The 24,385-nt window shown below is 44.5% G+C and overlaps 1 protein-coding gene across 1 annotated transcript; it reads left to right on the forward strand.

The window, feature by feature from the left end:
* The first annotated feature begins 15,269 nt into the window (after window positions 1-15,269).
* LOC125521306 (squamosa promoter-binding-like protein 10) lies at window positions 15,270-17,754 on the forward strand. The gene is made up of 3 exons (XM_048686359.2): window positions 15,270-16,069; window positions 16,761-16,945; window positions 17,049-17,754. Exons 1-3 carry the CDS (start codon window positions 15,420-15,422, stop codon window positions 17,432-17,434), a joined length of 1,221 nt encoding a protein of 406 aa, XP_048542316.2. The 5' UTR covers window positions 15,270-15,419; the 3' UTR covers window positions 17,435-17,754.
* The last annotated feature ends 6,631 nt before the right edge of the window (window positions 17,755-24,385 follow it).

Here is a 24,385-nt window from a genome sequence, read left to right on the forward strand (position 1 = left end):
ACGAGGTTGGCCTTCTTTTTCTCTTCATGATCCTCCTCATAGCGATGCCAACAGGCCCTTGCGCCCCCGGCATGATACTTGTAACATATTTGGCACTCGGGATAGTCTCCCTCATGCTGTTGTTGCTGCTATTGTGGTGGTTGTCGCTGACGTTGTTGATAGCCGCCACCACCATTGCCGCGAGCAGGAGAGGAAGAGGGGCGATCGCCACGACCATGCCCCCTGTTCCCTCGCCCACGACCTCCTCTGTTGTTGTGACCTTGCCCACGCCCCCTGGAAGCAGCGTTGGCAGAAGAGCGAAAGCCGGTTGGCCCATCGCCTAGCATCTCCATCCTTTGATCAAACGAAGAGATCTGCGAGAATAGTTCATCAACAGTAATGGAATTCTTGATGGCACCGATTGCAGCAACAACGGGATCATAGTCCCTATCAAGACCGGCGAGGATGTAGTCCACCATCTCCGGATCGGTCACCGGACGGTCAGCCGCGGCCAGCTCGTCTCCAAGGCTCTTCATCTTGGCGATGAAGCTATTGCTGGACATGTTGCCCTTTTTTGTGTTGGAGATGGCGATTCTCAGATTTGTAATCCGAGATTGGAACTGCGATGCGAACAATGTTGTGAGAGCAGTCCAGAGATCAAAGGTGTTTTCCTTACCAATGACCTGCGCGAGGATCTCCTGAGACAGAGAATTCAGCAGGTAGCTCAGAACCTGCTGATCTTTTGATAGCCATGGACCGTACAGAGGATTCGGTTCAGCCGCCATCGACTTGTCCGCCTGCGCAACTTCCACCGTCTTCAGTGGGGCGGCATCGCTGCCATCCAGCAGTCCAGTCACCTGCGCTCCTCGCAGGGCTGGCATGACTTGCGCCTTCCAGAGGAGGTAGTTCCCCCTCGTGAGCTTCTCCGTTGGTGGTGCGCCCAGGTTGAGCGATGGAGCGGTCGAGGAAGAAGCCATGGCGATTTCTGCTGAACCTGTTTCTGTTGTTTTTTTTTGTATCGCTAGATGATGGGAAAGAGGACGGCTCTGTATACCATATAAGATTGTGGAAGCGTTCCTACTCCCTCGTAAGGGAGCCGCAGGTATATATTGATCGAGGCAGGAATCGCCCCTGCCGTGGCGTACAAGTTGAACGAACAGATCGCAGGGATACAGTTCGTGTTACAGAAGGAATAGGAGAAAGAGTTGTATAGGGGAAGGAGAAAGAGATAGACTACTTTGAGATTACAACGAGAAAATATCTATTTGTCTAACACATCCACCACTATATATGGCACTGTGCATGCAGGACGTAGATCACTGGCTCCACTGCATCTGCGTGCCAAACGGAGGAACACAAGAGACACAAGCCAAAACCAGGCTCGCGACCGAAGATAACCGACGAACAGACCACCCGCCACGCCACGAAAGAGAAATAATCCCACAGACAGACACACGTTGTGTTAGGAGCCTACTGTAACCCTAACACTTGGGCCGGGCTCCGGTATGTCACAAACCTAACAGCTTGACGTGACTGTCGTCGGCTTATAGCCATGCAAGCCCGGACACCATCACCCGCATGTTCCGCAAGTCATCGCCATGACCACCACGACAGCCCCCACTAACCTCACGCATCCGCTGGCCCATTCAGCTAGTGACCACTCCCGGAACGATGGGAGTTCCTGCTGCAAATCCACACCAAAGCGCGATGTTTTTTCTGGTTGAGCGTTACGCTTCATGTGTGCCATCTGCTTTCTATTTCGGGGTGCTGGCTTGGCCTGCATGCTAGATGACTAGTTAGATAGTGTCATCTTCTTCGATAATTTAAAACGGTGCCCGGGCCATCTGTATCCGGTGAACAATAAATTATAAAAACAATCCTAATTTTTCTAAGAAAAATCTAATTTGTTTAGGAATCCAAGATGATCATGTGCACGAGATATGTGCAAAATTGTCAGCTCTTTGGAGATCTGAATTTTGTTTTTTTTGCACAAGCTCCTCTGAAGTCTAAACACACGAAATTTTGCACGTACCTTGCGCACACGAGCATCTAGGATGCCTAAAATTTTCAGATTTTTCTTATTTAGTATTCATGTTGGGGTGTAGATGAGCCTGGATGCAGAAAAGCCGCTCTCCGCTTTTCTTTTGTTTTTCCTTTCTTAACTACTTGCGGTGAACTTGCCTGATTGGGTATTTAAGCCTAGGATGTTGTGTGTGGTCGCGTTTCGATGATACGGGACCAGGGTGCAGGGCCCTATTTACCAAAAAAAGACCAGGGAGATCTAAGTTTTCCCTCATAATGGTCTGATTAGAAGGCGAGCATCACACCAGGACGACATCTCTAAGAACAAAGTGGCGCTCATGACGTTGTCTTAGCCTGTCGTGGCCAACTACCAACATTGGAGCTTTCACATCTGCCACCGTCGAAGCTTGTCCTGATCCATGGCCCTATCCGCGTGCCCCATTCAGCAGTCGCGGGAGTTTGGACCCGATTAGTATTCAGCCCGTGGTCGCTTCCTGCCTATGTCACACTAAATCCGAATTCATCATATGTTCCATACAACCCATTAATCGGTGGCACTTCAATTGGCTTCTCTGGCCCGTACATAAACCAAATGGGGTCAAATCATACGTTCTTCATAGTGCTAGGCCTCTAATGGTAATTTTACCAAACCCCGCGCTTCCATTTTTGTTTTTATTTTGTGAATGTTATAGACAGTTTTAGGAAACTGCGCCCTTCCATTTTTACTTTTATTTTGCGAACGTGTTATGCGCGGTTTTAGCAAACTGCACTATTTCAAGATATGTATTCCCAATGTTGTGTGCACATTATTAGGTTGCCCGTAATGTGAATATCATAGTTAGTATCATGCATGTCAACCATACAATTTTAATAAGCTGGCGTAGAATTAAATAAAGAAAAAAAAGGTTGAATATGATAGCATGATACCGTATCATATAAAATAAGTATGATACTATACACTACAGACGCAATATCGTATACTAGTATCATATGCATGATACTAGTATATGATACTCACCACTGGAACCAGACTTATGATTCAAGACCTGCCGGTGTGCAGTGTATGATACTAACACTGTTAATTTCTTAGCATAAAGAAACACGGCATTAACGTAGACTTGACCCTAATCCATCGCAATGACTAGTAGGGCAGCCGCCTGGTGTGAAATGACAGGGCCTCCCATTATTGATTCATCTAGTAGTATAATCAAGCTTGTCAGATCGACATTACTCATTATCCTGTCTAAGTCGTACGGGGTGCACCAAATGTATCCACGCAAAATTAACCGTGACATTCATTGCTGTGCGATCATACATCACTCACACATGGATACTATGATTTGTGGAACCGAACCAAATCCCTAACGGGCGTACTATATGGTGGTGAAACTTAATTATCGTAATCATAATTAACAACTGAATTCGGCATCGACTGGGTGCGGTAAAAAAACTAGGGTAGTGTAATTTGTCGTGTTATTTACTAATGGAGCAAGCACAAGAACAATAAGGAATGCAATAAACAAGAGCAGAGGTCCATTGATGTATCATTAAGGCCTTAACCACTGCGGTGAGTAATTATTATTTTTGCAGCCCTGCACTATTAATAGTACTCATGAAGACATCCTAATTACTGTGGGATCACGGCGAAGATCTTCTGCCCTGATATATTTGCATGCATGCGTCGATCCTGCATGCCTGTCGGATATATAGCTAGCTGCTGCACTGGCTCAGTACGTACGTCCTGGAGCCAATTTACACGCCCGGGAATATATTCAGTCTATCAATCAATATACACGTACGCATCATTAGCCCAGTGAAATCCTCGCGAGAAATTTGTATCCTAGTCTGCCAGCCGCAGGCTACTTTCCATTTGCCACCATGTGGCACTAGATTTTCGTGAACATGCGTTGTAAGAGTATATCTAACGCCAACCCGCAAATTCCTTCAGTATATGTCCAGTTTTATATCTGGACGTAGTTCGCGGACATGATATAGGAGGAAGCCAAGCAACGCTAATTACAAAATATCTGACTGAGAGGAGAGAAAATAGGTGAGGACCATACATATGGTGGCTATTTGCGGTGTAATGTCCGGTTGAGAGTAGAGAGAGGAGAGAGGGATAATGCATGTGAAAAGAGAGAAAAGAGAGAAGGACAATGCGGAGGCTTTTGGTTGATCAAGTGAATGTCCGGGCACCGATATATATATTCCTTACTTTTGTCTTTAGTTTGCCGGAAAACGGACTACCGGAACTTTTCACCGACCGATACAAGACCCACTTGAATTAAGAAAAATAAACAAATGTGTCTAGTCCAACATATACCGGAGCTTTGCGGGTCTTCTTAGAAGATGCCCTAAATCCACTTATATTTGTTAGTTAATTCAGCTAGCAATACTAATACTCCCTCCGATCCATATTATCTGTCGTTTACTTAGTACAACTTTGGCTGGGAGTATCTATTAAGGCTGGATGGATCGACGCTTGTGTTTTGTTCCTGTGTCAAACAAAGGGGTGCAAAGTAAAAATAAAGTAGACGTGAAGTAATTGTTAGTTGGACCTACTACCTGCTGAGCACTGGCTGGCGTCAAATGGTTTCAGAGAGGGTTCACTCCAGAGTAAGAACGAGTTGAAGGCCGTGTCCCATGTGGTTGTGCGTGCATGGGCGCCTGCACTGAGACACACATGGTAATATACTGTAAAAGGTTCTATCAACAGTATGTCACTACCGACCATGCACACTGTGTAACTATCGAATACGGTTTACCGGACGGACGCGCACACACACACTCGGCGCCAGGGGTCTTCTTAGGTTTTCACATGAATACCAAAGATTTGGTGATGTGTGTGTGTATTGTAGCTATATTTACTGTATGTTGCTGGTATTTAGTTCAAAACAAATTTCATTGAATACCATGCCGATGGTTCCTGCCTCCACCACTGACACACTGGCGACATATCAGTAAACAAGTGAGGCACCTGCTGATATCCAGTGAGTAGAGTAAACCTACGACAAGTACGTACGTGCCGGCCGGCCCGTACGTGCGCTGGTCGATCCTAACTTGGCACGTACACGTACACTTAAGTAAGTGCGCATCGATCTGTATGCCGCGTTACGGACGGCCGGCTGCGTGCGCTCGTACGCCAGGCATGCATGCACGTGACGCGATCGTGCCAACGCGTATCTTGGGCTAGCTATAGCTAGCTAGCGAGCTCTTGATCGGTCGACGATCAATGTGATGCACGTACTGGCTTACGTACTTCCTCCGATCCTTTTTAGTCTGCATATAAGTTTTGTCTCAAGTCAAAGCATCTCTATTTTGATCAAACTTATAGAAAAAAGTATTAACATTTACAATGTCAAATCAATATAGTTTGATTCATTACGAACTGTAGTTTCACGGAATATATATTTGGTATGGTAAATGTTGATATTTTTTAATATATATTTGGTTAAACTTTATAAAGTTTGACTTGACCAAAACCTAATACGTGGAGTAAAAAGGACCGGAGGGAGTACAGTCGGCATGTATACAGTCGTATAAATATAGGATCTATGCGTATATCGCACACTGTAGATCGGCATGTAACCCCTAGCTACCTAGAGCTAGCCCATGGCCACATAGTTACTCCACTATTTATGGTCGATGAAGCTCACACTATGTGCTTGCATGTGTTTGTCATAACATTGTCCCATGCCTATTGTCAAGGGCGAAAAACATCAATGTCGATGCCATGCCTATGATGGATCCATCGATTGATCTGCACCGGCGTATCCAACGACATACGTAGATCGGTGAAACAGTGGCCTTGCTTGCGCTAACTAGGGCAAAGGACGTACCGCCGCGCCTAGCGAGCCTAGCCCATGGCCTCCTTTACTATTGCCTCTGTGGCCAAATCTCTGGGAGCAGGATCCTGCTCACACGGACTTCAATGCTAGTGCAACTAATGCATGCATGCACGCATGTCAGCATGTGGATCCAGTTAATAATGCCGTGATGATATCTATCGTCGACCCGTTGGGCTTTGTTTCCTTGTCCTCATTGCTTCCCTTTGTCTCTTGCATACAAATGCCAGGAGAGATCGGGCCGATCTGAATCAGAGAGATACTATTTGTGTGTTTGTATGTCTGCGTGAGAGAGAGAGAGAGAGTGCTTGTGTGAGAGAGACCATACGTACTCCTTTTGTTTATTTTAGTCTGCATATAAAATTTGGTCAAAATTAAGTACATAAAAAATCATGATTGACAATATGAAATCAATGTTATTAGATGCATCAAGAAATTAGTCGCAAAAAATGCATCATGAAAATTAATTTTCATACCATGTAGCTTTAGTATTGTACATGTTGATATATTTTTCTACAAAGTTAGTCAAACTTTACAAAGTTTGATTTTAAGCAAATTTTGTATGCAGACTACTACATGGAAGCCCTGCATTGTGTACAAACTAGGATCGATGGATCGTATACGGTGTACCTACGTACCCGTATCACACTCAAAGCGGGTAACATGCGCGCGCACGCGATGACATGCAAGTCAAAGGGCAGCTAGCTAGCCAGCCATGCATGCATGCAAGCTTAAATACCACACGTCGTTGGATACATGAATTTGGACGTACCGTAGCTAGCATGCATCGATAGCGAAAGATTCGTGCACGTTTGCACGAATGATCCACGGGTGGCGGACGACATGAATAGCCAATTAACCATCGAGCAATGTCACGCCGTACGTGCACGATCATTCCTTCTGCGCGTGTACGTGGTAGCTACACGCAAGCACGTAGTACTACAAATGTCCGTACATATATAACCGTATGCATTCAAGTGTGTGTTTTCTAATTAAGCTTCGAAATGCCATGTTAATTTTTTCATTTTTCAAAGGTGCTATTCAAATTGCAAACAAATGTCCATACATATATAACCGTGTGCATTAGGGTTCCTACATGAAGAGTGGAGATTTACATTTTCAAAGGTGCTATTCAAATTGCAAACATTATTTTTCTAATGTGTATTACACCGTCGTATGCTTGCACTACTTTTTGCGGTAAACACTTCTCATAAGATGATGTTCAAAAGAAGCGACTCTTGGTGTGGTGGAGCTATGCGGGCATGACTTCATCTTTCATTCGGGATTCAAATCCTAATGGTCACATTTACGAGGCTCTTTGTGAAGAAATAAATTTGGAGAACCAAAAATGGGGACTACAATCCTAAGAATAAGAACTCCTTTCATGTTCCTATGTATCGTAGGAGTGCACCAAAGAAATCTTCCACAACGCGGAAGCCAAACATGAGTCTCATTAACCCCCATTGAAAATTTGTTTGTAATTTGCGGTTTTCACGAGACTCAAGCTGGATTTTTGTGAATAGACCGAGAGATCAGAAATCTCAATCAGCCGAGACTAAGGAAAACTCAATAGTTGAGACTTAGCAAAACCCTAAGAATTTGGTGAGACTCGCATGATTATTCATCTCTGCCATCCAGACGTGACTAAAGGACAAATGTATATGTGTAATCTGTTTGCGCGTGGGGTGTACGTGCAGTGTAGTGATGTGCGTGCGTGGCCTTGTTCCATTTAAAAAAGAAGAGTTCAAGTAAAACACATACTCAAGTAACTGTGTACGACGTGCAGCTTGCCATGTACACGTGTATTTACCCGGCCGCGTGGTAACTAGCAGTGGCGGAGCTTGGGCAAGAATCATGGGGGGGCCACTGGCTGGGGGGGGGGGGGGGGGGGGGGCAAACAAAATCACTATAGGTTGATTTTTGGTGCAAAAATAGGCCTAAAACTAAAATATATACATGTATTTTCCTGTGAGCTCAGGTTGGCCCCATGAAGCTCCGCCACTGGTAACTAGTAACTACGTACGTACGCTCAGTACGTGCAAATGTGCTAGCTTCGCGCAGCCGGTTGCTGCTGTAATTTCACCGTGCACCACGGAAATGCGTCGGTGTGCGCGTAGGGCCGGAGCACACCATGGGAACATGTTTTCTTACCCGCTAGCTATTTATCACTCCGTGCCATCACATGCAGTAGGCAGAAGGCACTGTACACCATACGTAACAAATGGCAGGGGATGGCAGGGGGGGGGGGGGGGGGGGTGTATATCGTTCCGGTCCGGAACTTGTCACTTCTCTGAAAAGGGAAAGAACAGGGTAAGGCGATATCGTCTCTGCGTTCTGTGAACTGCTACAGGTTGTGTTTTACATGTACACAAGGCAATGCATGGGTCAGGGTAGTACTGGTACTGCTGCATTCTCACCAATTCGTCTACTGATACTGATTACGGCACCGGTGCACCACGTGTATGGATGCGATGGATGTGTGGGGCTAAGATGCAAATTAGCTGAGCAAAATGCTAATGAGCACCAGATCAATGAGCTGTGTGCATTTCCAATGGCAATGCACAAATTTTAGCCCCCATATGTCTGTGGACTGCGGTGGTGCTAGAACTTGCAGTAAATGGTCACTTTAGTGCTAGAACTTATGGTGTACAATGAAGTGGTGCAAAAACCTGGCTTTAACGTGCAAATACAGTGCTAACCGCGTTTGCATACGCCGAGACCGGTGACGAGGCAAGCCAGCATGGCTTAGGGCCCTGGGTCTAACAGGTGCGCGCAGCTAGCCAACATATCAAGATAACATTCGATGTTGGGAATGGATACTAAACTTATATATATTTTGACTAAATAACATAAACTAAAAAAATTAATTCGGGAAAAGTAATACGGCCGTGGGATCTTTGAACCAGCGACCTGAGAGACACCAGCAGGAATGCCTACTAATACAAACAATGGAATTTTGAAGGGTAGAGAGGATATCAATCCTTATGTCTACAACAGAACAACTGCTGGGCTAAAACAGACTACAGTTAGTGTGGCCCATTTAAAACATGTTATTCTTTCTTTTTATTTTTCCAAATTTGAAAAAATATCTAAATTATAATTATACATACAATTGTATATATGTATTCATTTGGGAATCTGCAGTCCAAGGGCACACTAGGCTCATATTGGTTTCCAAACATATATCTTTTTTTAAATACATATATATTTAGAAAACGCACAAACTTTAGTGAAATGCACGAACACTTTTAAGCACCATAAAACAAATTAAAGCACGGTCACTTTTATATAAAACATGAAATTTATTAAAAACATGTATTTTTTTACTTTTATGTTAATTTGGTTAAATATACATATTTCCGAAAATTACTTTAATACTTTATTTAATATGAAAACACTTTTCTAAAAAAAAATTCAAGTAATTTATAATTTAAATTGATGGTTTTTTAATTAATAGTGAGCATTTTTGTCTAATTTCTTTTATTTATATGTATACTATTTATTTATTACTCCCTTCGGTCAATAATAAGTGTCACAACTTTAAACTAAGGTTGAACTAATCTTAATTCAAAATCGCAACACTTATTTTGGATAGGAGGGTGTAGAATTTACATTTTTTTATAAATTTCTAAAATGAAATAAAACTAACATAAATTGCAGGCCACGATCACGTTTTGATATAGACATATAAATTGACATGAGACTACACGGTCGTAAGTTTTTTTCTCATTTGCGTATGCTGAAATGTCGTGAAGTGAGCTGTGGGCTGGTGGCTAGCCTTGCATGCTGAAACCTTGGTCGCTGGTTCTAATACCATGTTGTGCTAATTTTCATTTCATTTTATTATAAATTACTGTACACATATAATTTTCATACCATGTTGTGAAGTTTCATCCGATGCCACACATATAAATTACTGTACACCTGAGAAAAAAATAAAATCCAAGGATTTTTTTTTTGCAAAAAAGAACACGCCACCCGCCCCCCTTCACCATGCAGTCACCGACGATGAGCTCTAAGCCACACTGAATTGCCTTGTCACTGGTTCCGGCATATACAAACACGATTAGCACCGTATTTGCAAGTTCAAGCCAAGTTTTTGCATCACTTCGATGTACTCCACAAGTTCTAGTACTAAAGTGACCGTTTGCGCCAAGTTCTAGCACCACCGGTGTAATTGACTCTTTCCCCTCCCATAAAAATAAGTATTTATACACCCATCTCATTCCATTGCAATATGCATACATGTATCAATAATATTGATACTTCACTGTTCCAAAACGTCTTTGTTAAGGTGTGCCAAGGGCTGAAAGCCTATGCGGTCGGTGTTTGTTCTTCATGGACTCATCAACTGCCATTCATTGACATAATTAAATTATGAGCATCAACTGCCATTATATGTGGTGATGTGCATGCTTGTTGTTATAGGTATGTGCCCACTTGTACCGTCAGGAAATTCAACATTGTTGCCAACTACATGAATAATGCGAAGGACTATTTCTATGAGTCAGACCGTGATTTCCCGATATATATATATATAATTGCTTTATATGTACAAAATATTATATATGCATGAATCTACCTATAGTACAATCTCCAAATATAGCTTACAATATAGAAAAAGATCTTTACCGGAATAATGGGTGATTTCCATTAGTAATTTGATTTTCACTTATTAACTAAGCTTATGCAATCCAAAATTGCCTCTTGTTGGTTGCGTAATATTTTTTTGGTTAAGCCATACCCTTGAGCATGTTATTCATTGAGAAGCTAGCTTACCAACATGTCTTCGGCGGCATTGGCGGCTCGAATGAAGGAGCCACGCTCGGACTCCGCCAGCTTCACTTTTAGGAGATGGTCTTTGAGTCACTACCGGCGGCAGAACTCCGAATCGACGATGGTCATGGAACACCTAGGTCAGCGTGACCTGGGTCTTCGCATATGCCACCCTCCGCATCGCATTGCGCTGCTATTGATGTGCCACCTCTGCTTTTGGCTTTGCTCTTGGATAACGAGACGCTGGCGTCGACACCTTTGAGGACATAGTGGAGGCGGGGCTGGTGATGGGGCGGGAACGTGAGGTCCTCCTTCTTGATAGCGGGGAGGACCGGGTGCCACTAGCTACCCGGCTAGCAATGTGGTGGGGAGGGCGGCTTGTTCTTCACATGGCGTCCTATTTAGATGCCCCAACTTGCGTGGCAGCGAGGGTGGCTTCTCCTCACGCGGCATTTGAGTTGGACGCCACAGTTGTGCAAAGGGCACGGTCGTGTCGGACGACGACCGATGAAAGACCAATGCAACATGATATTCATCTACCGCACAAACTCCTCGCCCTTCGCAGCTGCAAGGAGGGGCATATTTTGCTCTTCCTCGCCCGAGGAGATCGCCTCCACCTTGACATTTGTTGGAATGATGATTTTGCTAAGATCAACATAAGAATATACCACTGACGTGAGTAAAGCTAAAGCAACAGTAGTATTTATATCATTCGTGGGGCGCTGTTAATTCCCTATTGGTTAACTCTATAAGTTTCCAAGGTAAAAGAGCACCCCGACCAATTCGAAACCCGTAGGTTTGAAACAAGGAGATCTTTCTATACCGACATATCAGTTGGAAAAGTCATAGGCAAATTACTACCGGGCATATCCGTTGGAAAGATCAGAGGCAAATTCCTCTGCCTTCGGGGAAGTGCTCACAACAACTCCAAATTGGATGGAGCTTCTCGCCTTTCCTTTTGACGGATCCTATCCCTATACACCGTCGCCCGATACCGATACTAGAGATTTGCCTTGGTTGTAGTTCAAAGAAGTCGTTCTTCGGCTTAGGGAAGCTGCAAACCTTATATATAGGACGCCAGTTTGGGACACCTAGGTGCCCAAGCACCTTGCCTACAAACCGTTGGATTACATTAAGATGTGTGCATGTGTAATTAGTATTAGCACTGATGGGTCAACCATGTTAGGAAAGAATTATTGCAAATTATTGCTTCATATGAACACTTAATGCCTAGATTAAACAAGATAGTCCATTAAGACCATGCATGCTGCATGGAACATGCCCAACTTTATTTCTTATACGTGCACTTCTTTCTTTTTTACATAAATATAGGAAGTCATATATATAATTAGATACATACATATATAATTGTCTTGGGAACAGAAGGTAGGGTTATCTTTTGTCTTCATGGGAAAATACACATAAACGTCTTCAAGCTTTTTTCAAAATGAATATTCTTTTTGGGATATGTGTGTACCAATAATACTTCTATTCATACCCGAGATGTGAGATTTGTACTCCGGGTATTCAGATACCTATGCATGCCATAATTCATGTAGTCGGGTATATATGTAGCCATATTTTACTGTATATATACGTTGACAGGAAACCTACAACAATTTTCTATATCTTTTCATATAGCCGTGTATATACGTGTGCAGACACATTGGGTATACTGTTTTATTTAAGTACGTTGGGTATATACTAGAAGATTTATGTGAGCATGTCGTATAAAGTATGTGGATATATTAGGAGTTTTTTTTGTTACGAAGGTATACTAGGAGTTCATTGGGTATATTTTACATAGCAGGGTATCTATGTAGCCATATTTTATGCAGCCTGGAATATACGTACTCGCGTATGTACATCGTCAGTAGGTACCGGATACAAGTATTAAATAGTTAGAAAATAAATTATTGGGTATATACATACCACGTATGTAAATAATTTCATTAGTAGGTATTTGATACCCATATTAGATAGTTAGGAAACAAAAATGAAATATAATATGTTTTTACGTTCGTAACTTTAATATATATATGCGGCGAGTAACTTTAATATAATAGTTCAAAAATAATGTTCGTAACTTTACATAACATAAAATAATTTTTACGACGAGTATATATTTTCTTACGTTTTCTTTTTACGTATGAAATATGACAAAATTTACGAAACCTAAAAATACGGTGCATTGACGTCAAAATAGAAAGGGGTGAAGAATAACTACTCCTCATCTAGGATGACGAATAGCGTGACCCTATATATATGAACTTTACACGGGCGCCTGAAAATGCTTGCTCGCACCCCACCCCTACGAAAACTATTGCCTAAGTCTGATGCTCGCTCAGTGTCACTAGAAGGGAAGAAAAGATGCTCATTCCTTTTAGGAACATGTCGAGCCTTAATTACGACTGTTGCACTTCACTCGCTGCTTGTTCATTCACTTTCTCATGAACTCGCTGCCACGCCAGAAGCGACTAGTTGCTTCCTTTCCTCTGCCGAAAGATGCTTAGCCAGAAGCGACGAAGGAGGGGAGCTGGGGAAGGCCGGGGCCTAGAGTCCCCTCCCCTTCCCAGATCCGGAACCACGCCCCGGCCCACCTGTTGGAGTCGTCGGGCTTCTTGCCCATCACAGTAACTAGTCCTGGAGGTGTGCTGGCGTGCGAGGAGGTGGGAGAGGAGAGAAGGATGATAGGGTTTGCTTCCGCACCCGGCTGGCTTTAATAGTTGGGGAAGGGATGTCAAGGCATCAATGCGAATCGTTCAGACTGGTTCGGACAATGTATGTAATTGTGGTTAGATGGCAAAAAGGTTTTCAATTGCTTCGTCTAAACAGTTGAGGTTGATTTGGTGATCCACGTTGGAGTTGCCCTAAGTACAACTCCAACGCGGCGACCCATTTCGTCCGCGCGCGTTCGTTTGGGTCGCGGCGGACAGAAAATTCGGCCCAACGCGCTGACCCAAACGGACGCGCGTCCGCTTTTCGTACGCCTGCTGACCCATTTTTTAGCCTCATTTGCATCGGCGCGGACACAAGGCGGACGCGTGCCAACTACTCTCCCTAGCCCGCCAGTCGGTGGCAGCCTCCACCATTTCCCTCCACTTTCCCCAAAACCCTCCCACCCGCGCGCGCACCCGCCATGGACTCGCCTCCCTCGCCTCGTCTGGCATCACGACCGCCCCCTCCAGCAAAGGCAAGTCTTGCGCTCCCCCGCAAGACCGTTGCCGCGCCCAAGTCGAAGAAGACGATGACGCCCGAGGAGCGGGCAAGGAAGTTGGCGAAGAGAAAGGGCCTGAAGAACACGGCGAACGCTAGGCAGGAAGCCATAGCGGCGGCCGCCATCGCCGCCACCGCGCAGCAGGTGGCCACCAACGCCCACGTTGCGGCGGCAACGAGGGAGGCGCTGATGTAACTAGGGTTAAACCCTGGCCAGCACGGTCTCGTCAACGCCGTCGTGGCCGTGGCCAGCACCGCTCATCTGCATTTCCTCGGATGGTGCTGCCCCAATCGCCCCGCGCATCGGCGACGCAGACGATGCCCGGCTTCCATGTCTACCCGCAAGCCTCCCAACTCTCTGGGAAATGCTCCCCTGAGATGAGCGTGGTGGCGCCTTCCACGCCCGCCGTCGTGCCCATCGACCTCAACGCCACACAAGGAAGAACAAATGAACGCCTTCATGGAGATCCAAAGGAGGAGGCTTGAGATGGAGGCGGAGAAGCAAACGAGGATGCTTGAGATGGAGGCCACCAATGCCAAGACCAAGGCAAAAGAAGTGGCTCTAGCTAGCATGATGACGGGGATGAGGATCATGAAGGTGGATCTCAACACCGTGTCGCCAAGAAAGAGGCCGTGGTTCGAGAAGATGCAGGCCGACATGCTCAAAGTTCGACGTCGAGTGACCTATGGCGGAGAGCACCATTCTTTTTGTATGCCGGCAAGTGTGCTGACATGACCACAACCGCGATGGCGTGGTCGAACTCCCGCCCTTTTTTGTCAGCTGGCGTGAATGCCGGCCGCTGGCAAGTGCGCCAGCTGAACTATGTGGTGTTTTTTTGAAGCTGGCATGATGCCGGCATGAACTTCGGACGACGACATGGCCGCTGGCATAAACTATGGCTGCAAATCTTTTTCGAAATTATGCGTCTGGAAATGAAATGGGTCACGACCGTTGGACGCACTGCCGACTGAAATCTTAAAAAGGACAGACGTCGAGTGGGTGACTGACCTAAAAAAACAAAAAACGGACAAAAACGTCGTCCGTTTAAGTCGGTGCGTTGGAGTTGCTCTAAGGACACAATACTTTGGACACTTCGGGCTCAAAGAACATCACGTGAGTACATGCTCAAAACAGAATCATATTTAGACTTTGCAAGCATAAGAAAAACAGTAAGAAATAAGAAAATAGCCCACACAAGTGTCCATGCATGTCTTCTCTGCGGGGGTATACCCTTCTCTCTCCAAAACAACCACGGCTAACTTGTTGCACCAAAACAGCAAGGAGAAGGCCCGGCCATCTTCGTCCAGTGAGGCAGCTGACACACACATGCCACTCCCCGGACAAGCCACGCGCCAAGAGTTATTGCCATCGGAGACGCACACACTCCCACTATCCTCCACTCTCTACTCTCTCTCATGGTTGCCTTTTTAACCACCTCTGCGCCGTCCACCACCTCACACAGCACAGCACAACCACACTGATTCATACAGCTAGCGAGTGAGCTTAGCCAAGCACACGCCTCCTAGCTAGCTCCCCCCGGCCTTCTCTTCTTGAGGTTCGACCGACCACTCACCCGGGCCATGATGAGCGGCGGCAGGACGAACGCGGCGGCGAGCGACGACTTCCCCTTCGCGGCAATGCAGCCGCCGCCCTACGTCGACTTCGAGCACGCCGGCGGAGGAGGCCAGCGCCACCAGGGCGCCATGATGTACGACAACTTCGACTTCGCGGCCGCCGCCGTCGCCTTCGGCCAGTTCCAGGACGCGCCGCACCACCAGATGCTTGCGCTGCCGCGGAGCGGGAGCGGCGTCGGCGGGCTCGTCCCCATGGCTCCGCCGCCCATGCCCGGGATGCAGCTCCAGATGCCGCCCATGGCCATGCACGGCCACGGCGACGTGTACCCGGCGCCCGGGATGATGAAGCGCGAGGGCGGCGGCGCCGGGGACGCGGGGAGGATCGGGCTGAACCTCGGCCGCCGGACCTACTTCTCCCCCGGCGACATGATGGCCGTGGACCGGATGCTGATGCGGTCCCGTCTCGGCGGCGTGTTCGGCCTGGGATTCGGGCGCGCCCACCACCAGGCGCCTCGGTGCCAGGTGGAGGACTGCAAGGCCGACCTCTCCGGCGCCAAGCACTACCACCGGCGCCACAAGGTGTGCGAGTACCACGCCAAGGCCTCCCTCGTCGCCGCCGCCGGCAAGCAGCAGCGCTTCTGCCAGCAATGCAGCAGGTCAGAGTCTATACCCCACACCCCATCTCCACTCTCCATCAACTCTCTCTCTCCCTCTCTCTCTCTCTCAACAGTATCCTTCGCTCTATTCATGCTCTTGCACAAGTATACTCCGTATAGCTTAGCTAGGTTGCAGCTTGGCGAGTGGGAACTGCTTGCCTTTTCAGTCTTCACTCTGTTTTTGGTTCATGTCACTTGTCCGTTGCGGCGGCCATGGTGCAATACCAAGTCTCAGTCTCAGAGACGACCCGTCATGTCAAATAAAAAAGACAGCACAAAACACTACTCAATGCATGTAGCACAAACATGAGCTTTTCCATGGCCGTTTTCCTGTGGATCGCGATCGATGGAGACACGATCACGAAAAGAAAAAGAGACCGAAAAGGCAGCGTTCTTTGGGCTAGCTGCGCACTCCAGAGTCCAGACTGCTGCGTGCTGCGACGAGCGGCTGATCCTCTGGCAGGCTTTTGCGCTGGGCATATCTCTGCTTTTCTCGCATTGACCAATGTTGTGTGGCGGTGCCAGTGGCGACTAGACATTTGCATATGGGTTCACATGCATGCATGCATCACTTGTTGAGCTAGCTAGAATTTTAATTTTGTTGAGTGTAGTACGTACGTACGACTTAAAGGATTTTGGTGCTCAAGGTTAGCTTAGCCTAAACTGTTCTTGTACTTTGGATTGGCCTTAGGTTCCACGTGCTCACGGAGTTCGACGAGGCCAAGAGGAGCTGCCGGAGGCGGCTCGCGGAGCACAACCGTCGCCGGAGGAAGCCAGCGGCCGGCAGTACGGCGGCGTCGTCCAAGGATTCGGCTCCGCCTACCAAGAAACCCAACGCCGGAGCCATCTCGAGCTCCTACACCGCCGACAACAACAGTAAGCCCACAAGTTCTTTTTATCTAATTGCATCCTACCTACCTAGTGCAATAATCATCATTTATCAGGGCTAATTCGTCCTTACGTACAATCTATCGATCAGCACTGAGCACGACGAAGTCGACCATCTCCTCCAACACGAGCGCCATCAGCTGCCTCCAGCACGGCGAGGGCAGGGCGGCAGCGGCGACGAGGCCGACGGCGCTCACCCTCGGTGCGGCGCCGGAGAAGGACGACCAGCAGCAGCAGCTCAGGAACGCCATGCAGCTCCACCACCATCAGGAGCAGCAGCACTTCATCACCTCCCTCTTGCACAACAACATCAATAACAGCAACATCCTGTCGTGTTCCTCGGTTAGCTCCAGCACGATGCCATCGGCGGCGGCGGCCAACGGCGAGGTCTCCGACCAGAACAACGACATCACCAACAACAATGGCAGCAACAACGTCAACAACGGCATGCATATGTTTGAGGTGGACTTCATGTAGATGTTGGATCTTGAGCATTAGGCTTATAACATAATTATGATCTAACCACAGTTTAAGCACGACATTTGAAGTAAGCAGAAGTGCTTTGTTTCCACCGGTTATAGGGCAAGGTGCAGAGGTGTAGTGCTTTGGTGTATTGGGGCTAAACAGGAACAAAGTGTTAGGTAATCTTGTATTCTTGGCCGAGTCCTCATACACCCACCGTCCGGGTTTAATAGCCTCATCTTATTTTGTGCTTTAGTTTGACCTGCAAATTCGTAATAAAATATAAACTGTATGCCACCAAAATTATATTGCTAGAAAGCTCTTTTAAATACAAATCCAATGGTGTACTTTTTGTATCATATATATTATATATTTTTAGTAATGGACTGTGCTAACGTCCATACGTATGGACTATAAGCGATAGATTCGCACGATTCATCTATGGTAGCTTGGACTGCTGTTGCTGAGTGTTGATTTCATTTTTAATAAAAAAACAAACACATTCAGTCTAATCTTTTCCCTAATGGCTGCATACATGCATATAGGACAAAAATGCTGATGTCATCGAAGATTTCATCAAATTTAAAATTTTAAAATGTTTTGTAGGTCAAACCGTCGCTCACATTGGAAAATTATTTTCACATAAAAGATTTGTCACGATGAGACCTTCAAAACTAGATCCCGTGTTGGTATGTTTCGACGACTTTTTTTCGAATAAAAAGTTACCAGGCATGTGTGACATAAGTTATCACAACTGCACACATAAGTTACCAAGTTGTTTTCATAGTAACTACTAGGTATGAAATTAAAGATGGTTTTCCAACTTTTCTTTCTACGTACACATGCATATATGCACTAGACGACAAAACTATGATGCCATTCTAAATTCTCCCCATTTCGACTTTTCAAAATCTTTTATAGCTCAAACCGTCATTTTGATAAAAAAAAATCACATAAAAGATAAGATCTTCGAAACTAGATCCCACGTTGGTATGTTCCAACGACTTTTTCCAGATAAAAAATTACCACGCATGTGCAACACAAGTTACCATGCCAGTTGAGCATAAGTTATCGTGTTGTTTACACATAACTTACTAGGGCATAAAAAATGATTTCTTCTACATTCTCCACACAAGCACATTCGTGCTCTAGGGAAGGAAAATGCTAATGTCAGGGAGGATGTCACCGAAACTCAAAAAGAAAAAAATGTTTTGTAACTCAAACAGTCGCTCCGATACAAAAATCATTTTCACATAAAAAATTCGTTGCGATGAGATCTTCAAAACTATATCTCATGTTGGTATGTTTCGACAACTTCTTTCGGTCAAATAGTTATCAAGCCTGGGTTAACTAAGTTATCAGCTCTCTTGTGTGTGTATGACTATGTTATTCACACACGAGTTACCGAAGGGTGTTTTTCAACAAGCCCCCCCCCCCCCTCGAATCAAAAGTTATCACACCTAGACTAAGTAAGTTATCAAGTTAGTTGTGCATATACCATAATGTTACTTAATCATGAGTTATCGGGTCAATGTTATCATCGTGGTTGTACGTAAGTTATCAGGTCTGCGGTGCATACATTACCATGTAATTCGCACAAAAATTACCGGGGACATGTTTCTTCAACTTTGTTTTCATAAATCAAAAGTTATCAAACATCTTGCACATAAGTTATCAGGTCTACGGTGCATAATTACCATGCTATATATTCACAGAGAAGTTGTCGGGGATGTACTACAAGAACCGCCACCCCCGTCAAAGTTATCATTGTGTTAGTACATAAGTTATCAGGTGTGTGATGCGTAAATTATCATGCTCTTACACAGAAGTTATAGGGATATGTTTTCAACCCCCCCCCCCCCCCCATCGAGGGGCTTGGTCGAAGTTACCACGGTATTTGAACGTAAGTTATCAGGTCCGCGGTTCCTACATTTTAATGCTACTTACACAGAAATTACGGGGTATACTTCAACAATTTTTCCCGGGTCAAAAGTTATCATAGTGTTCGTACGCCTCATTGGCTCATCGAGAAATTGTCCTTATTATCATTGTAGTGTTCAAGGGGGTACAACAAAAGTGTATGTACCATGTGAATGATACAATGAAGAAATGTAGCAAAAAATCATGATGAACTGATAGCTTTTATACCCAACATTATGCATTTTTTTTCTTGTAAGTGTTCTTCCTACTAAACACAAGAAATTGGGGGTAAAAAAGGCCTCAACCTAAAAATACTAACAGAGCAGCCAAACCATTTGACTATTAAAATGAAGAAAAAATAGTAGGAAAAAGAAGGAAAATTCGGTGAAAAAAAGGAAAGAAGAAAAAGGACACTTTATTATTCACGCCACGTTTATTACAGGTACAAAAGTTACAAAATCTGAATTTAGTCACGACCTCAATTTAGTCTTGGTGGTTATGTGCACTGCAAGATAACAAGGATGTTCTGGGTTCGATTCCATTTTCTCCCAAATTTTTACTCTTTTCAGCAAGGAAAAGGGGAAGCGGGCAACGCGAGGGGAAAAAAGTCCCGAAAGGGAGCGGGGTTGATTGAGCAGGAACCACGGGACGTGCGAAGCGGGAGTGGGAATCACGGGGCGACCGAGAATTGCGTTAAAAATCAAGCATGCAGATTATCCGTCCAATCCGAATCTAACGGCATCTGAATCGTGCGGATCTGTTGCAAAATTACAGTCGGCAGGAATTTAGCTTTCTCGTTTAGTAATATAGTTTGTCAAAATCTGGCACACAATACAAGGGGGCTTAATAAATCCGGATGAAGATAGCAGTACTACATGGCTTGGAAATTGTATAAGCACTGGTATTTGGAGTAGTACTGTAGTAGTAGTCCTAGATGGTGTTGAGTCATGTAGGCTTAGGATGGGTGTGTCGTGTATATAAGCACAACTAGCCCATGGTTTTCTAACGTGTGATTTTCAGAGAAATAAATAAAAAGAGGAGTCATGTCACGTGTCTTTTTTTGTTTGCGAATTCATTAATGATGCATATCTTTTCATTGATAGAAGGGAAGTTTTACAACATGAGGTTGCGACGACACACTAAGCCACGTACACAAGAAGGCATGTCATGTGCCTTTGGCAAAAGTTTTTGTTCGCGTGTGTTCAACTACTCTAATGTGATCGATCCTAGAAATTCCAACGCAAAGCAGTGTACCAATTCATCGACACAGTCAATGTCCATAATATCATCGCCTTGGCAACCTAGTTTACAATGAACTTTGGGATAGTTTTAGCCAACACGTAAGCAACCGAATAACAGAACAATAAGCATAGATCACACAATAATTTCACGTGGAAGAACCTCCACACAACGGGAGTACAAACACAGACACATACGAACCAGCCCACACAACTTTCACTATGAGAACTAGATGATACCCCGCGTGTTGCGGCGGGAACTGGTTGCAATATATTCTAATGAGATTGGTTCTATGGAGTATGTGATTATTGTATAGTGTAAAACTTTTTTTATGCGTGGTTGTGAATTGAGGTAAACATTTTCCATGCATGCATGTGCATTAGGTATGCTAGTTAGGTGGAGCATGCAACTAAGAAAGAGAGAATAATAATTCATGAGGTGGCATGTGTGGTGAGGTGGCATATGTGCATGTTCAGATAAATAGGATAGTGACGATCAACTTTTTATGTATATAGGAAATGTGTACATAGTCTTCCTTAGAAACTCCATCAATTTACAATACTCTCAGAACCTTGCCAACCAGCATCCGCAACAACAGTAACTACAAGTGGTAGGACAACAACAAAACAGAGTTAACGCAGGTTCTATCCCCTCTAATAACCTATGAGCTGCTCTCAAACCATTGAACTAGATGGCACAAAATTTGGGAGATTATTAGACTGATGAGTTCGCAACATGTACTAATAAAATTTCATCTCAACTGAATATTTTTTGTTGACCTGATCTAGTGTGGGTTACGAAGTTTTGTTCTCACCAACATGCGTGATGGTTGGTGAAATGTTTTTGCCTCCTTATGTTTTGAAGATTGTTGACATAAACAGTAAGGGACTAATGTGTTTGCCAGTGCACACAGAGTAACAGGTCCCTCGTGTCATGAGAAGTTTGATATAAACTCCGAAGATAATATCCTGCATGTCAGCGAGTATTATCAACGAAGATTATGCTTTCGAGAGCGACCCCTAAAAATTGTTGACATGAAACAAGTGGTTCTGTGGCATCCAAAGGAATTGATTGCAGCCGAGATAAGTCGAAGACGAAGTGAAGATGTAGAATTTATTTCGTTGTTCTTCTTTCTCTTTATTGATTCATAGGACCATCGTACTATTAAGAGGGGTATAGTGCACGAAGCTTTGATTCTCTGATGCTCAACCCAATCATATGCGAAGCTTTGGTTCAACTGGGTTTTTTTAGCTATGAAAAATGTGTCATCCAAATTTGCTTTGCGATCTAGTAGTTGTGGGTTCTTGTGCAACTGTTTTGGTATTGCGACAGCAACCCAAGTGTTGTATATTTGCAGCACTTGGTGTTGTTTTTGACAGCCATAAAATAATTGAAGCAAATTTGACATCAAGAGCATCTGTTGGAGTAACATTTCTTTTACCAAAATTTCCTGTAAAACATTTATGCCCTATTATTGGAGATGCTCTAAGTTAGTTGATTGACAAAAACACAGAGATCACCCTCAATGCTATATGTGCATGCGAGGGGGGGCGATAATTTTATTTTTATCTCGATTTTTTCTAGTGGTTTTCTTTCCATTTCCAAGCCAATTTGTATTCTTTAGATTTTTTTTAGATGGGCAAGGCCCTCTAGAGTTTTTGTTTCTCTTTCTCTTTTTGTTATTTTTAATCCCCATTTTATTTTTTGTTAGTTTTTTCATGCATATATTTCTTGTTATTTTTATTCCCTTTTTTCTTGATTTTTTCTCTTATAAATTGAACATTTTCACTTTTCTATATATTTTCACACATGCACGGTTTTATTATTTTAATCTACATTTCTACCCAAAATATATGATTTTTAATATATGTTTTTTCAAATCCGGGATTAATCTTGTAAAAATATGAGAAGACATTATTTGAAGATACAATGTGCATTTTTTGACATAAGATGAATCCTTACAATACACAAAACATCTTTTAATTACGAGATGAATATGTTTCAAATGCATGACAGATATTTTAACAGTGGGTAGAATTTTTTTTTCATCAGTACGCGGTAACCGTTTTTGTACCATTTTAAATTTTTTTTGTATGTTTGCTTAGGCAATTTACTATTCCTCCATCCCACTATAATATAAGATCAATCTACGACACTAGTGTCAAAAATGCTCTTATATTATGAGACGAAGGGATTATTTCAAACGTATGAATTAAAAAAAGTAACTGGGCCGTGGCCTGGTACCGCTGGGGGGTGTCCTACCGGTCTTATCCCGCACCCATTTCTTCCCCAGGCCCACTCTGCAGAGCCCAGGCTGACCGGGGTAGGGCGGCCACGAGCGTCGTCTCCCGGCAGCCACTGCGAGCGATCAGGTCCGGCTCCTAGATGACATGGGCGACCTGACTTGAGCCCCGAGCTGCAGCGAGCAGGCAGGACTGCTCGACGCTGCCCGCAGATTCGGCGCTTGCGGATAAACACGCACTGGCACGCACAGATTTGGCGTGCATGCGAAGTCGCCGGAGGGGTCGGTCCGTGGCAGCACCGACGAGCTAGACACGGCCCCATATCAGATTAGCCGAGTGGGTTAATTAAGGGTTCACTGAATCTTGGCGGAAGAACAGGAATGGGATTTACCAAACATCAAGTACCAAGAATTATTTGCGTTGGCAACAAGCGTCGACCCTAATAACAAGGTCGAGCCAGGACCTCATCGGTGACGGGGGCGGCCATGCGAGAGGAATCGTCCAGCAACGTCCCGGCGGAGGTAAGGAAATACGTTCATGGGCTGCCGGCGTCGAACAACAGGACGTGGACGTCGGAGTAATTTAGATGGATGGACTTGGGTCGCGCCAGCATTGCGATGGGGGCGGTGCGGTGAGGGGAGGCGGGTGGGGCGGCAGGGGGCGGCGGATGGCGGTCGGTCGGTGGTTGTTGGCGACACGGGAATCAAAGCCATGCGCCGAAAGAAGAAGAGCGATGCTACACTTACGTAACGATTCTTAGAGCAAGTACAATAGGTCCCAGTCAGCAGGCTATAAGCCATTCCATGTCATCATAATCCTACTTGGAAGAGAGAGAAGAGAAGAAAGAGAAGGAAGCGGGGGTAATACCCAATGGTTCCTGGTTGTATATGCACTCTATATGGGGACTTTTAAAAAATATTTTAATAAAAAGTCAAAATAGGTAAGAAGTATTTTGACAAAACACTTGGGGCCTCTTTGATTTACAGGATTTTGAAAATGTATGAATAGGAAAAGTATAGGATTGCAGTGGCATGTCAACTTGAATCCTATAGGATTAGCAAAGAGTGTTTGATGCCACATGAAAAACAAAGAAATTGTAAAAAGAGGTTGGAGTGGATGTTAGATTTTCTATGAAATGTAGTACAAAAGATTCCATAGGATAAATTCCTATGAGATCCAATCCTATGAATCAAAGGGCCGACATAGGAAAAATTCCTAAGGATTTCAATCCTCCAAAAATCCTAAATAATTCCTTTGAATCAAAGGAGCCCTTTACTTACTTTTGCACTAGTATATAAGTTTTCATGAAAAAAACAAAAGTTGACCACACATCAAAAAAGACAAAATTTATTTGCTATTATAGGTCACTATTCACACTATATTAGCCAAAATTTTGTCTTTTTTAAAAGAAGTCAAAGGGATATTTTTTTGGGGTGGATTTTTTCTCACGAGTACAGTAGAAGGTCAAGTTTGTTTCAAAATATTTTCAGGAATTTTTGACTTTTTGTTAAATTACTAATTTTTTTTCCATATAGGATATATGTCCCCATAAACCGCAAATCCT

The sequence above is a fragment of the Triticum urartu genome, chromosome 7A (assembly GCF_056163025.1).
Source record: "Triticum urartu cultivar PI428250 chromosome 7A, HENAU_Tu73, whole genome shotgun sequence".
In the NCBI taxonomy this organism is placed as follows: Eukaryota; Viridiplantae; Streptophyta; class Magnoliopsida; order Poales; family Poaceae; genus Triticum; species Triticum urartu.

Coding starts and splice junctions, on each gene's coding strand:
- LOC125521306 (XM_048686359.2), top strand. CDS start 15,420: ATGATGAGCGGCGGCAGGACGAACGCGGCGGCGAGCGACGACTTCCCC. Junction 16,070..16,760: donor TTCTGCCAGCAATGCAGCAG/GTCAGAGTCTAT, acceptor GATTGGCCTTAG/GTTCCACGTGCTCACGGAGT. Junction 16,946..17,048: donor CTACACCGCCGACAACAACA/GTAAGCCCACAA, acceptor TCTATCGATCAG/CACTGAGCACGACGAAGTCG.